Source organism: Rattus norvegicus, chromosome 3 (assembly GCF_021556685.1).
Source record: "Rattus norvegicus strain SHRSP/BbbUtx chromosome 3, alternate assembly SHRSP_T2T, whole genome shotgun sequence".
Taxonomy (NCBI): domain Eukaryota; kingdom Metazoa; phylum Chordata; class Mammalia; order Rodentia; family Muridae; genus Rattus; species Rattus norvegicus.
The window spans coordinates 153939269-153953804 of NC_141536.1; the positions used below are offsets into that span (position 1 = coordinate 153939269).

At 51.1% G+C, this 14536-nt stretch overlaps 1 protein-coding gene across 1 annotated transcript in view; it reads right to left on the minus strand.

Annotated features, from left to right (window-relative positions):
- Slc13a3 (solute carrier family 13 member 3) overlaps positions 1 to 14536 on the minus strand; it is a 63550-nt gene that overhangs the window by 7571 nt on the left and 41443 nt on the right. The window contains 3 exon segments of the mRNA NM_022866.2: positions 8017 to 8129; positions 12562 to 12659; positions 13865 to 13969. Of these exon segments, the coding sequence (NP_074057.2) occupies positions 8017 to 8129; positions 12562 to 12659; positions 13865 to 13969 (316 nt within the window).

Sequence of the window (14536 nt, forward strand, 5' to 3'; positions counted from 1 at the left end):
GTTTTACTGAGGAGGAAACATTCTTGTGACTCCCCCCAAGGTCCCATAGCAGTGACTGAGATACCCACCTGAATCCATCTGAACTTCTAGAAAGTTCCCTACCATCTCCACCCTCCTCTGGAGGAACTGTTCTGTCACTTGACCCTTAATTAAGAGCAATGCCCACCTGGGCGTGGTAACTCACGGGAGGTGGAAGCAGGAGAATCCCTTGGCAATGTAGAGAGTACCAGGCCAGCTTGATACTGTCCCAAAGCAGGCAAGCAAGCAAACAAACAGACAAACCACTCAAAGCAAAGCAAAGGAGATATTCAAAGTGGACCATGGTTTCCAGAGCATGTAAGGACAGGAAGGACCCTTAGACCAAGGCTACACAGTTGTTGGGGTGCCCTCTCTCCTGACCTCTCCAGGAACTACCTTGGACAGCGTTCATCACGCATACCTTCTGCCACCATCAGATCCGTCTTCCACCAACACTGATCAAGCCAAGCCAGCTTCCATAAGACCTCAAAGCTGACCTCCCCTCAAGCAGGTCTGGATAACAGTGCAGCCAACGGGGACTTCCCATCCCACCTTAGGGCTCTTCCTGAGGTTTAGGGGCTAATCCCAGGCAGAGCTGGTTGGGCCCCAAACACTGAGAATCAAATCATCCTGTACGAGAGGCACTTGATGCCTGCTTGTTCGTGGTGTATGCAACATTCACTACTCATTCTGAAGTTGCATTTCTTATTAATATGTTTATTTACCTTTGCGATACTGGATACTAAACCCAGAACTTCACACCTACAAGGCAAGGGCTCCACCACTGAGCTCTACCTTCAGGCAACACTTTCCTTGTTACTTTGGCTAGTTGCCCAGGCTAGCTCTGAACTCACTCTGTAGCCCAGGCTAGCCCTCAACTTTTGACATTCCTACCTCACTCTCCTGAGTAGCTGGTATTGCATGCCTGCGTCACCCTATCTGTCTTTAGAAGGTTTCTTGATAGATTTGGGGGTACAGAAGTTGTGGCCCAGACAGAACAACACATTCGTTTCTCTCATTTACCTTAGGAATTATTACTTCCAGGGCCAGAGTATTAAGAGCTTAAGAAGCTGGGTATGGTAGCTCACACTTTTTTTGGGGGGGGGTTTGTTTGTTTTGTTTTTTTTTAAGGTGGGTTTGTTTTTGTTTTGTTTTGTTTTGGTTTGGTTTTTTTTTTTTTGGTTCTTTTTTTCGGAGCTGGGGACCGAACCCAGGGCCTTGCGCTTCCTAGGTAAGCGCTCTACCACTGAGCTAAATCCCCAGCCGGTAGCTCACACTTTTAATCCCAGCATTTGGAAAGTAGAAAACAGGATAATCAAGAGTTCAAGGCCAGCTTTGACTACATAGCAAGTTTCAAGCCAGCCAGAGATGTTTGGGTCTCTATCTTAACAAACCAGACCAAAAGAACCAAAATCAAAACAAAAACAAATGACAATTTAGACATCTCTCACCCCAGGAAAGTCCTTGTTAAAGCATTTTCTGCAACCTGCAGAGTTCTGTGAGAGGCTAGACCAGCCCTTCCTTGCTACAGGGAACACAGGGCAGCCGGTGTTCCCTCAAGCCATGGTCTGGCACATTGTGCACTGCTGAGAGAGCCTGTTAATGACCGGGCAAGTGGCCAGTCAAGAGCTTCCTGTGGCCTGGCCTCGGAGTGAGAGGACCCTTGCCAACCAGTGCCTTGACTTGGGCTCCTAAATGGAAGGCATCTTCCTCTCAGCTCCCTATGGTTCTGCTGGGACACTAAAGGGATTTCCTCCAGCCCTTTTCAATTCCCTGAGGAACCATGGACTTGGTTTCCTTAGAAACAACTCCCAGAATTCCTGCGAAGGCCAGAGTCCAGCAACAGCCAGAGGCAGCTTGGTGGGGAGAGCTAAGGGTCTGTGCTTACCTGGGTTAAGTGTGCTTCCCAGAGAATCTTTCCCTTTCCCTGGGCCTCAGTTTCCTTATCTGTAGACCAGAGGTTATAAGGGAGAAAAGTGGCTGATCTAAAATACTTAGCACAGTGTCTGGGCACCAGGAGTGCTATATGGCCGATGTCCCTTGAGGTCACCTGATGCCTGTGAGGGGAACTCAGAGTTGATTGGCACAGTGGCTGTCAGACTGTGTTGCCTAGAGACTCCAAAGGTGACTAGCAGACCCAGGGTCACTTTGCGGAAGGGAATGGAGGGAAACTGAGTTACCAAGATGGTGTCTCTCTTCCCCCTCTTTTCCTCAGCCAGACCCTCTCTCCACACTCTCATCTCTGCATAGTGTGGCTCTCACCATACTGAACATAGTGTGGCCATGTTTCCTGAGGATGGTTCAAGTCCAGTGCTCAAAAACCCAAGTCTGTGAAAGACCAGGAGATGGACAGGCAGACAGCCAGGAAGAGGGGCTACAAGTGGATAACAAGGGTGACCAGCTCCCATTTATTCTTACCCTCCTGGCCTGAGACAAAAACAGCTTAAAACAAAGTGGCTTTGCCTCTTGACAGTAGTCCCACCCCCACCCTGCAGCTGATGAACCAGGCCAGCAAGTACAAGACAGGGGGTGGGGGGCATGTTTAGCCCAAAGTGGTGGGTCTGTTAGCCTCTCTGTTTTTGTCCAAACTTACCGACCCTGAGTGGGGGGAGGGGTGCACCTTAAAGACCCTTAAAACCTGAATCCTCATGGAAAAACTGCATTTTAGCCTCCCAAGTCCCTCCCACAACTCTCTCTCTCTCTCTCTCTCTCTCTCTCTCTCTCTCTCTGTGTGTGTGTGTGTGTGTGTGTGTACACGAGTGTTCCTTACCCCTTAAAAAAAAACCCAAACTCCTTTTCCCGATTAACTCTGCTGCCATCAGCTGTGCTTGAGATTTTCCCTGCTGCTACTTGTCCAGCTCAATTTCCCCCCTGCCTTTTAATTCTTTGAGTGGCAGAGAAAATGAACCTAATCAAGGCCCCAAGAATGTAACACTGGGGTCCTGGGAAATCTCTCTAAAGGCCTCAGAAAATACAGCAGACTCAGCTCAGTGAACTAATTCATAGAAGAAACAAAGCAAGTTTGAGAAAAAAGAAGGCTGCTGCTGTGTGTGTGTGTGTGTGTGTGTGTGTGCGTGCATGTTTGTGTGTGTGTGTGTGTGTGTGTGTGTGTGTGTGTGTGTGTATGAGAGAGAGAGAGAGAGAGAGAGAGAGCATTTAACCTTTGCAGCGCCTAAGAGCTCTGTGACCTTAGATAAGTGATCTAACATCTCTGTTCCTCCACTTCTTTAAGTGAATCCGAGGATTAATGAGTGTCTGTAAAAAGGGCACTGGAAAGGATTTGTTATTTTTAGGTAATCCGATGAGCACTAGAATGTTTACCTCCATGCCAGATGTTTCCCCAAGGACTTTGCTAATATCAATCTAATTTCTATGACCATGCACGAAGTAGGTGGTGCAATCTTTCCCATTTTATGGTTGAAGAAACTGAGGCACAGGGAGCCTGTGCTGGCTAGTTTTATGTCAACTCGACACAAGCTAGAATTATCTGAAAGGAGGGAAACTGGACTGAGAAAATGCTTTCAAGTTGTAAGGCATTTTCTTAATTAGTGATGGCTCGGGGAGGACTTAGCCCATTGTGGGTGGTGCCACCCCTGGGCTGCTGGTCCTGGATTCTATAAGAAAGCAGGCTGAGGGGTTGGGGATTTAGCTCAGTGGTAGAGCGCTTGCCTAGGAAGCGCAAGGCCCTGGGTTCGGTCCCCAGCTCCGGAAAAAAAGAACCAAAAAAAAAAAAAAAAAGAAAGCAGGCTGAGCAAGCCATGAGGAGCGATCCAGGAAGCAGCATCCCTTCAGGGCCTCTGCACCAGCTCCTGCCTCCAGGTTCTTGACCTGTCTGAGTTTCTGTCTTGGGTTCCCTCAGTGATGGACTATTTCCTGAAGTATAAGTCAAAATAAACCCATTCCTCCCCAAGTTGCTTTGGTCACAGTGTTTCACCACAGCAACAGTAACCCTGACTAGAAGAAAGCTAACAGATGTGCTCCCAGCTTGGGCTCTGAATCTCAGCCGTTTTGGTAGATTCACATCACCATTAACAGGTCACACATAAAAAGCGATTGTGATTTCCGGCAGAAATTGGCTGACAGCAGGAGCATACCTCCGTCTGCCTCTGGGACTCGCTGCTTCTTCCTTAACTTCCTGGAGCCCGGTGGATTTGTACGTAAGATGTGATTTGTATGCATGAGGTACCAGTGTAAGAGCAGACAAGACAGTCATCTGCCAGCACCTACAGCGGCTTCGAGGTCCTATGCGCTCATGGCAGTGGCAGGGATCCACTCTCTTCCAGAAGCTTCTCTGGGGCGTTAGCATGTTCACACTAGTCCCTGACTCAGGGCAGACCTTCTGAGCACTGGGATGACTAATCTTCGCAGTCAACTCAACTGGAATTGAAATCGCCACAGTAACACACCGCTGGGTGTGTCCCTGAGGATGTTTCCAGAAAGATTTCACTGAGAAGACCCGCCCCATAGGCTGGGGTCCTGACTCCATAGAAGGAGAGTGAACCGAATACCTTCGAATACCTTCTGCCCTCTGCTTCCTGACTGGATACAATGTGACCAGCTACCAGACGCTCCTGCCAGCCTGCCTTCTTTGCTGTCTCCCATGAACTACCCTCAAACCACCAAGTGGAGTAAATTCTTCCTTCCTTCTGCTTCCTATGGCAGGAAGTTTGTCCCAGTAAATGAGACAATGGCTAAAACAACACCACTAAGTATCAGGCCACACCTGGGTGCCTAGAACAGTGGTAGGAAGGACAGGTGGCTTCATATTTTCCTGACGGAGAGGGCCCCAAGCGGCAAGCATAGTTAGTTGGGAGTCACTGGGTACCAAGAGTGGGAGGGAGGGACAAGGGCAGGGGCAGGGGCAGGGGCAGGGGCAGGGGCAGGGGCAGGGGCAGGGGCAGGGGCAGGGGCAGGGGCAGGGGCAGGGGCAGGGGCAGGGGCAGGGGCAGGGGCAGGTGCAGGGAGTTGGGCTTTAAGGAACATGACCTCAGTCTCTGAGAAATCAAGACCTGAAGATCTAGGACTCAGATTACAGTGAAAGGTTGGTCATTAGAGAAGGTCCTGGAGTGGAAATGAGTCTGATGGGGCTGAGCAAGAGGCCACTGAACCTCCAGGAGAAGGAAAGAGGAGGTACGGACACTGGCAGGAGGGAGGCAGGGGCCGGACGTGTATGGCTCCATGTAGAGGCCCAGGGAGGCCTCCGGTCCAGCGCTGATGTATATGGGTGTTTAGCATATGCTTTGCAGCAGGTTGCCTGAGGAAGTCTTGCTATGGCTTCTCAGGAAGCCTCATGCCTGGGCCCACCTATCCTCCACCCAGGCATCCTCAAGCCTTGGGCAGCCTGATGCAGCCTGGTGAAGGACCTGGACAGGGCCCGGAAGCCAAGAGGTGTCACAAGCTTCCTGGTGGCTCCTGGAAGATTATGCCACCTAGGGACAGAGGCTGGGGTGAGGGGCAGCTAGCAGACAAAGGCTTCACTGAATGGAAACCCTGGCAGACTGCCTAGCACTGGTCTCCCAGCATGCACTATGGCTCTGCATCCCAGCCCCCCACTCAGTGCCTCTCCACCAATCCCCAGCTTGGGGAATCCTCTGGGGTATAGGGTATCTGGCAGCTCCTGCCCCAGGCCCAGGCTGTGCCAGTCACTGTAGGAACATGCGCCTTAGCCACTAAATTGTGTAAGCCTGAGTCTCCCCATTCCCCTCCGCTGGCCCTTTCTCTAATGTCCAATCCAAATAGCAAACCACATCGAGCCGGGTCCTAAGTACTGTCTCACCTTATAACACTAGTTATAGCAAGTGGCTGCCCAGTCATCATTCCCATTTTCCAGATGGGGAAATTGAGACCAAGAAGATTTAGTAACTTGACCAAGTAACACAGAAGAAAATTTGTGATTCGAATGGAGACACTCTAGCCCCACTGCATGGTCTGATCCTCTAAACCTGGACAATATGCTACTTCCTCCCAAGTAAGCCTTCCCAAGTAGTGTGAGAAGTACACCTTCCCATTTCAGAGACATCCTTACCCGGAAGTGGAGCTGATCCTCGAGTGCTAGATCTGACCCCTGGCTAAGCAAATGGTGTTGGATATTGGTTCCTTTTGTCTTTAAAATGAGGACAGCAGCTGAGATCATACCTCAGATGCATGATGTCCTGGGTTTGATCCCTAGTACTGCATAGAACAGACATGCCTGTAATCCCAGAATTTGGGAGGTGGAGGCTGGGGATGGGAGGACCAGGAGTTCAAGGTCATCCTTGGCTATGTAGCAAATTTGTTGCCAGACATGGCCACTTGAAATCTCGTCTCAATGGACTGGAGTGGAATGGGATGAGATGGACTGGAGTAGACTGGGATAGGAGATGGGCTGGGCTGGGCTAGGAGAGCAGCTGTGAGTCAGGGGTTTTCTGAAGACAATGAGTAACTGCTTGGAAAGCCCCTCCATCTGGCATCCAAGCTCTCTAGAGGGTGCAGTGAAGCTTCTGGACCTCAGAGCCAAGTTCAGTTTGGGTCACTGCTCCTCCGCATGGCTCCTGGAGACTTAATTATCCACTGCCTCACTTTTCCTATCTGTAAAATGGGGATAGAAATATTGCTCCCTTCCTAGGGCCAGGATTAAATGAGATGATGCCTCAGTTACACTGCTGACCTTGACCTCTCAGGAGAACAAGCATGACGCTGAGAGTAGACAAGCTGGAAACTGCTCCTGGGAGCTTCACTACCTGAGGGGTGTCTACCCTGCTCCCAACCTGCCTCTGAGCTCGGAATCTCAGGAGCCACAATGTTATACATTGTTATTAAGTCTCCATACCTTACCAGAATGAGTTTCTATTTCCTAAACTTGATGTGCCCAGGAGAACATATTTTAGCCTGTTCTGATCTTGTGACCCCGTGATGTATGACCACCCTTACCTTGCTGAGAACTCACGGACCCAGGGTCACCCTTTTTGCCTGACACAAAAACACATTTTCAAGGTATCTTGATCAATACCCATGACCACCTACCTGATGATATATGATCACCCCATAAAAGGGACCCCACAGAGCCAGTGAGGAGCTGCTCACTGAAATCTTGACTTGGGGTGAGACCACCAGCTGGCCAGTCCCGGGCACAACTCTTAAATAAAGCTGGCTTCAATTAGACAGCCATGGAGTTGGTCTTTCTTCTCACACATTTGGGTTTGGCAGAAATCATTGAGAATGGTGATTAATATCTAACATTCGTCTCACTGGGGTCAAGGCCACAGATTTTGGCATTAGGCTGCCTGAATTTGAATCCCACCTCCTTAGCCATGTGACCTTAGGTACCTCACTTCACCTCTCTGTGTCCGGATTTCTTGCACTGAGTGGGAGTGACAGCAGCATCTGCCTCAAAGGTTTATGGGAGGTCTCCCTAGGGTCTTATGTCAGAAGTGGAGTGACTCGTGCTCTGGGTCACCCCAAGACTGGTGCTAGCCTTTCTGCACACCTATCATGGGATCCCAGGGGCTGCCTCAGACCTCACCCCCCTTTCTCATCTCCAGGCACTGAAGGTAAACCCACAGGCTAGAAATCCAGGGTGGTCCTAACTTGGGGAGCAGGGCCTGGCTGTCTCCTTACTTGTTCCCTGGAGCTGCGGTAGGAAACTGGCCATAGCTTCCAGACCTATTCAGCAGCAGGCCCCAAACACGACTTCTCCTGGGCCCACAGTCTTCACAGATCCTGGGCTTGCAACATGCAGGCCTCCTGGGCTGTAGGACTCCCACTTCCTTTCCACAGTCCCAACTCCTCCTAAGCCTGAAGCCTCCATCCTTCCCTGGCTGCTCCCTGGCCACAGGGGCCCCTCCTCCCTGGCCAGGCCTGGTTCCCTCAGCTGCTCTTTCACAACCCCCACTCCTGCCTGGCCAGAGCCTCCACTCTCTCCATGCTCAGCAGCCCTCTCCTTCCTCCCTGCACCCCCTGCTCCTCCCTGGCCACAGTCCTCCCTCTGCTCCACTACCCTCAAGTCACCCGGGCTCTCACCTCACAGCCTTTGGCCATGGCAAAGCCACCTCCCAGGAGAAGGATGATATTCCAGGGCACTGTCTCCTGGGCTTTCTTCCAGCTCAGCAGGGGCTCTGTCTCCGAGTTGGGAGCTAGGTAGAGAAAAGGACCCAGTTGGCTTTGGCTCGGAGGCTGCTTGGCTGGGGGATGCCAGCCCCGGAACCTCATCTTTGTGGGGACTTTCAGGGACCCCAGGAAGCCGTGTCTACTTCTAACATCTGCGTTGGGGATTTAGGGAGAGCCCCAACACCTCCTTCTAATCAGAATGGACGTAATTTTTAAGGCTGCTACAGTTAAGAACATTCTGGACCCTGGCTCTCCACATACCCCATTTAAAGTCTCACCAGCCTTCCTGGCTAAGGGCTATTTTTATTCCCATTTACAAGATAAAATGCCTTTCTTTCTCTGTGTTTGAATGTGGGGACTGTGGACCCAGGACAAGTGGTTTTGGCACTTTGGTTTTGAATACCCATTCTCCACGGAAAGAGCAGGTCTCTGTACAGCTCCCTGTGTCCCAGACTGCAGCCCAGGGCGTATGGGTGCTGCAGCCCCAGGGTCTGTGAGGACTGTGGACCCAAGAGAAGTGGTGGATTTGGCCTTTTGGGTTAGAATGCTCATACCCCAAAACAAAGGGCAAAAAGAAGAAGGAGACAGAAAAATAGACACCAGGGTTCTTGAGCCCAGTGCACTGTGGGGTGGCTGCTATTTCCTGGAAAGTGGTACCGAACAGCAGTGACTGCAGTGGGCACGGGCAGCCAACAGCTGGCCCTGGGGTTGGAGGGAGATGAGTGGGGCTCTGCAGGCCAGGCCTGTGGTTGAGAGAAAACTGCAGTGTGGGACAAAGGCAGGTGACAGCCAGACTTGGGGCACCAAGTTAGCATCCCCCATAAGTGGGTGCCTTGGTCCAGTGACTCGACCTCTGTGAGGACTCGAGACTGTGAGAGGGTCACACCGAGCCTGGGTTCTTTGTCTGACGAATGTACCCCACATGTCCGCCACATGCTTAATTCTCTTCTTCACATCCCAAATGCAGAACGTTGTATGGAGACCAACTCTTTCCCCAGAGAACAGACATTCCCCAGGGATGACATATAATAAATACAGCTCAGCATTGGGGAATATCATGTGCTATAAGGAACAACTAAATAAGTAACAGAACAGAGAGAGATGGTGCATTCGGGGAGGGCTTCTCTGGGGAGGTGGCATTTGGGAAAAGCTCTGAATGATGCAGCTGAATAAGCCAGGCGGACACCTGGAGGAAGAGCTGGTTGGGCAGGAGAGTAATGAGTTATCCTTGCCATCATCCTTACCACCACCACCACCACCACCATCATTGTCCTCACTACCATCACCACCACCACCACCACCACCACCATCATCATCCTCACCACCATAATCATCACCATCACTGTCACCACCACCACCAGTACCACCATCACCATCATCCTCACCATCACCATCACTATCATCACCATCACCATCATCACCAACACCACTATCACCATCACCACCATCACCACCATCACCCTCACCACCAGCAGCAGGAGTAGCATCACTGTGATCTTAAGAACCATCATCATCATCCACTTATCAACCACAGCACAGTGCCCAGATACCAAGGCCTTAGTCTAATACTGACGATTGAAGAGAGATTCGTCAGTGTCACTCAGACCCATGATCAGGATACCCATATGGCCTGGTTTCTATAGCTTATGTCTTTTTAACTAGGTCTGCGATCCTTACCGGGTGACTTCTTCCCAGGGAAACCCAGTGGCCCCTAGCCAAGGCTCCAGGGTTCCTGCTTCATGGAGGAACACTACTAAGATGTCGCCTCAGTCACTTCTGTGCAAGCCAACTGGTAGCCCACGGATGGCCATGCACAGAATCCCTGTCCCTGCCCACACTCTAACACCAGAGACTCCATCCTGACCGTGCTCAGCAGAGGGGGCATGGTGACTCCCTGGACTTGACTGGTCACACTGAATGATTTTATGCTACTGTTACGGCCTCATGTGTTGGCTTTGCAATTTGAGTTACTGGACAATATCTAAAACGGGGGGGGGGTGTGTTTCATGCAGAAATCGAGATTCTTTGATTCTCTTGAAAAAAAAATCAGAACCTTTTAGTGGAAACTAGTTCTGGTTTTCTGCAATGAAAAAGAATGACATCTTCCCTCAAAAAGCAGAATTTCCAGGTGTGAGTGTGAACGGACCTGACATGCCCAGGGATGGAGGCCCTACCATTATGATTACTCTGTGAGGATTAATCTTATTGTCAGCTTGACTGGTATCACCATGGCAACGCACCTTTGGGCATGTCTATGAGGGTGTTTCCAGAGACGTTTAACTAAAGAGGGATGACCCACCCTGAATGTGGGCAGGGCAGCACCATCCCATGGGGCGGGGTGTGAGAATAGATATAAAAGAGAAGGTTTGCTGGACGTTGTCTTCATCTCTCTCAGCTTCCTGACTGCTGATGTGATCTCGCCAGTGGCCTCCAAATCCTGTCGCCATGCCTTCCCCCGCCATGATGGACTGTTTCCCCTCATACTGGGACAAAGCGATCTAGTTCCATTCATTCTGTTGCTGTGATGAAGCACCCTGACAGAAAGTATTTGAGGGGGGAAGGGTTTGCTCAGATCATGATTCCGGGTCACAGTCCACCATTGTGGGGAGTCGAGATTGTAGGAACTTAAGTTGCCAGGACAGCCAGAGCCAAGAGCCGAGGGAGGATGAGCGCACACTAGCTCACTGCTTAATTCCTCAACAGTTCAGGACCTGAACCCAGAAATGGTTCTGTCCACTTTTAAACGGGTTCATTCAAAACCAATGGACATAATCAGGCATCCCCCACAGGCAAGCCCACAGGCCAGACACATCCAGACCATCCTTCATTGCAACTATCTTGCCCGCTGATTCCAGAAGATTACCATCAAATCTTTTCCAAGGTGCTTCTTGTCAGGTAATCACAATTCTGAGAATAGTAATGAGCTCGCCCTCTGCTGCTGAGTCCTTATGGAAGGGAAACTGTCCTTTGTTTCGAAGATGGGACAAGGCAATGGATCCGGAAGCCGTGTGTCCTGTAAGCTACACCTTCCTGCTACCACTCAGCTGAACTTAGATGCTCTCTCTAGAGGCACTGGAATTCTCAAGCCATATCATCCATCAAATCACCAACGCTAGAGGCAAGGCATCCGTAGGACCCCTGGCTGTGTAAATGAGAACCAGGCCCAGAGAATCTGGGGCCTTAGTGGAGGCCACGAAGCAAGGTGGAAAGAGAATGGGGTAGTGGTCCAATGTGGTGCCTCTCTGCAGTGCAGAATGCAGGGGACAGATCCTAGACTGAGAGCCAATAGGTCAAAGACTTCTCAGGAGTCCATGTTGCTACAAGGGGACTCCTGGGAGACACTGCCTAAGTAAGAACTCCATACTCCAAGGTCCTTAATCTGGAAGCATGGATGGGGACCGGAGAACCAGAAGAACAGGGAAGACTCCAGAGAATGTGGCTGTGTGCTACAGGTGGGGAGGGAGTAGGCTGGAGTCCCGTGAAGAAGATAGGGAGGAAGATGAAAACGGGGGGGGGGTGTTGGGGGGTGGGATGGGGAAAGCAGAGTTCCCAGGAAGGAGATGGGGGGGAGGCTGAGGCTTCAAAACAGGGAACAAGAACCCTGAGAGGGGAGAACCTCTGAGGGGAGGGAGACCCCAAGGGGAGGGAGACCCTGAGGGAGGGATAGAGACCCCAAGGGGAGGGAGACCCTGAGGGAAGGAGATGCTAACAGAACACTTCATGGCTTTTAGAAAACCTCACTGGATGTCTTTAGGTGGTTTGCCTCCCCAGTGTCTATTCAGTTTATGTCTAGCTCAACTTTGGTTTTTCGTGCATCTGAGGTGAAACTCCTATGCTGAGCAGGAGTTTTCTATAAAAGAGTCAGAAGTAAATACTCTGGCTTTGCGGGTCAAGAGATCAAACTGAGGTCATTGCCTTTTCACTCACATAACTAAAAACACACAGCTTCCAAGGTCCACAGGAGAATAACGAAGCTTATTTTTTTTTCCCTTTAGTTTTGTTTTGTTCCAGACAGGGTTTCTCTGTGTAGCCCTGGCTTTCCTGGAACTCGCTCTATGGACCAGACTGGACTTGAACTCACTGAGCTCCACCTGCCTCTCCCTCCGAGTGCTGGGATTAAAGTCACGTGCCTCTCCACCACATGCTAAGCCTTTTTAAAGAACCCTGGAAACAAGTTCACCCACCAGTTGTATATTTTTTTTTTTTGGCTTTTTTCCAGTCATTTGAAAATGTGACAAGCATCCTTAGCTCATGAGTTGTTGGGGGTGGGGGGTGCAGCTGCTGGATCTTGCCCAGGGACCGCAACTGTTAATACCTGTCCTAGCCAGTCACATGGGTCAGTCCTCAAACAGGGCAGCACACCGAGCTTGTGGTTAGCAGCACTGAGACCTGCTCCCTGATTCCCAAGCCCCCTGTCCAGTCCTTATCAAGCTCCAGACTCCAGCTGTGGCATCTTACCTTTGAAGTCAAACCACCACTTGAGTGAGGGCTTCTGGGAAGGGAAGAAGAACAGGATGGTGACAATGGCCACACCGGTGACAGCATCTGAAACAAACCTGCAGGGAGAAGACCACAAGCATGTAACTCTGGCTCCTGACAGGCCATGGACTGGCAGACTTCTGCTTTGTGCCCAGGTCAGATGTGGCTACCAAGGCAGGCCCAAGCTGTTACCCAGGATGCCCTAGGGAATTTTACTGCTACCAAACAAAAGCTTGTTCTCCTGATCAAAGGACCTAGAACAGGGACTCTCCAAAGACAGGGATTTGAAAGGCAAAGGATATTAGGGTCCATAGGGATCACCTCACTTGGACCTCATAGGCACCCCGAATGTGTGCGTTTAGCTTCGGCTTGGGTTCTTCCTGGCACAGACAGCTCAGCACCAGAGAGGCAGCCATCCACACCTGCCAAGCTGGGGTCCACCGGCCTCACAGCTCCTCCAAACCCAGCTTTCACGTTTTAAGAACTCACACAGTGTCTTTGTGGGAGCTTGGTGGACACGAGGCCTTCAAGGTAGGCTTTAGGGGCATTCAGAAAGCGGAAATGACTTGCCTCAGACCAGACCATGGTCTGTGGAGGGGGTGGGCTCGAACCCTGATTTTCCCAGCTCTGAGCTCAGGGACACCCACAGCCCATTGCTAACTCTTATAGCTCACACCCGAATGCTTGAAATTGCCAAGAGGATGGAGGGGGCTGAGCCAATTCCACACCATACGTGGGGCCTCTTTTCTGCCACCTTCCCGGGGAACAAACCTGGTGTGGGCATTGGGAACACTTGAGTAGTGAGATAATCCGGGGTTAACCTCAGGGAGGGTAGGTAATGAGTAGTGTGCTCACCCTTCCATGTGGCCCCTCCCCCACCCACATTCCTGGCCTTGAGTTCTTTCCAGAACCGTTCCACTTCCCAGCCCATTGTTTTACAGTACAGCGCGTTCACTTCTTCAGTGCACCCAGTCTAAGCTGCACTCCCTCGATCGTCTAGTACCTGCTCTGGTTTGTGCCCATGGCAACCGTCCCACGTTCAGCACGTGACACATTCTCCATCAGTGATGGTACACTGAGTCTGAGTCACGCAGTTCATAAAGGTTGAACTAGGATTCTAACCCCGTTTTTGTCTGAGCGATTGTTGCCTGAGAAACCAAGAGTTAGCATCCGCCTAAGCTCTTCCAGGAGGGAGGGACTTCTACCCATCCAGCTCTACATTGCTCACCCCAGGATCCTCCCACAGAGCCCTGCCCTGCCCTGCGGGTCTGCCCAATCTCACCCAGGGGCGAAGAGGCTGGCCCAGCCAGGGATAAACTTCGGGTCCCGGGAGAAGAGGAGGATGGCAAACAAGCAGAACAAGATGAAGACAGCCTGTTCAGCAAACCTGTGGAGCAGAGACACAGGCCCGCTGGGGACTCGGGCTCACACGGGTGCTGGCTTGACCGGTGGCCCTGACCTGCTTCGGAGAAAGCTGAGAGGGACTAATTACTCTCCGGGAAGCCTAGAGAGAGGGTGCCCCAGGAAGTGATTCACACTTGCTCAGAGTCCCCAAAGGGGTCTATCATTGTTAAGGGAATTGTTCAGGATCCTACAGAAAAACCAGACAGACAGACAGACAGACAGACAGACAGAGCAAGAGAAGGGCAGAAAAGCAAAGAGAAAGGGAAACAAAAGTGAAGAGGGCCAGGCCAGGCATGGTGGCACACACCTTCACTCACAGCACTCAGGAGGCAGAGGCAGGTGGATCTCTATGAGTTCAAGTCCAGCCTGAAATCTATGGTGAGTTCCAGGACAGCCAGAGAGCTACATAACAGAGAGATCCTGTCAAAAAAGGGGGTAGGGGACCCACACACAGAGAAACGGTCATACAGACTGACAAACATACGCAGAAACTGACATACTTCAAGAGGGGCATACACAGGGAGAGACATGGCCAGACACACAGAGGAGG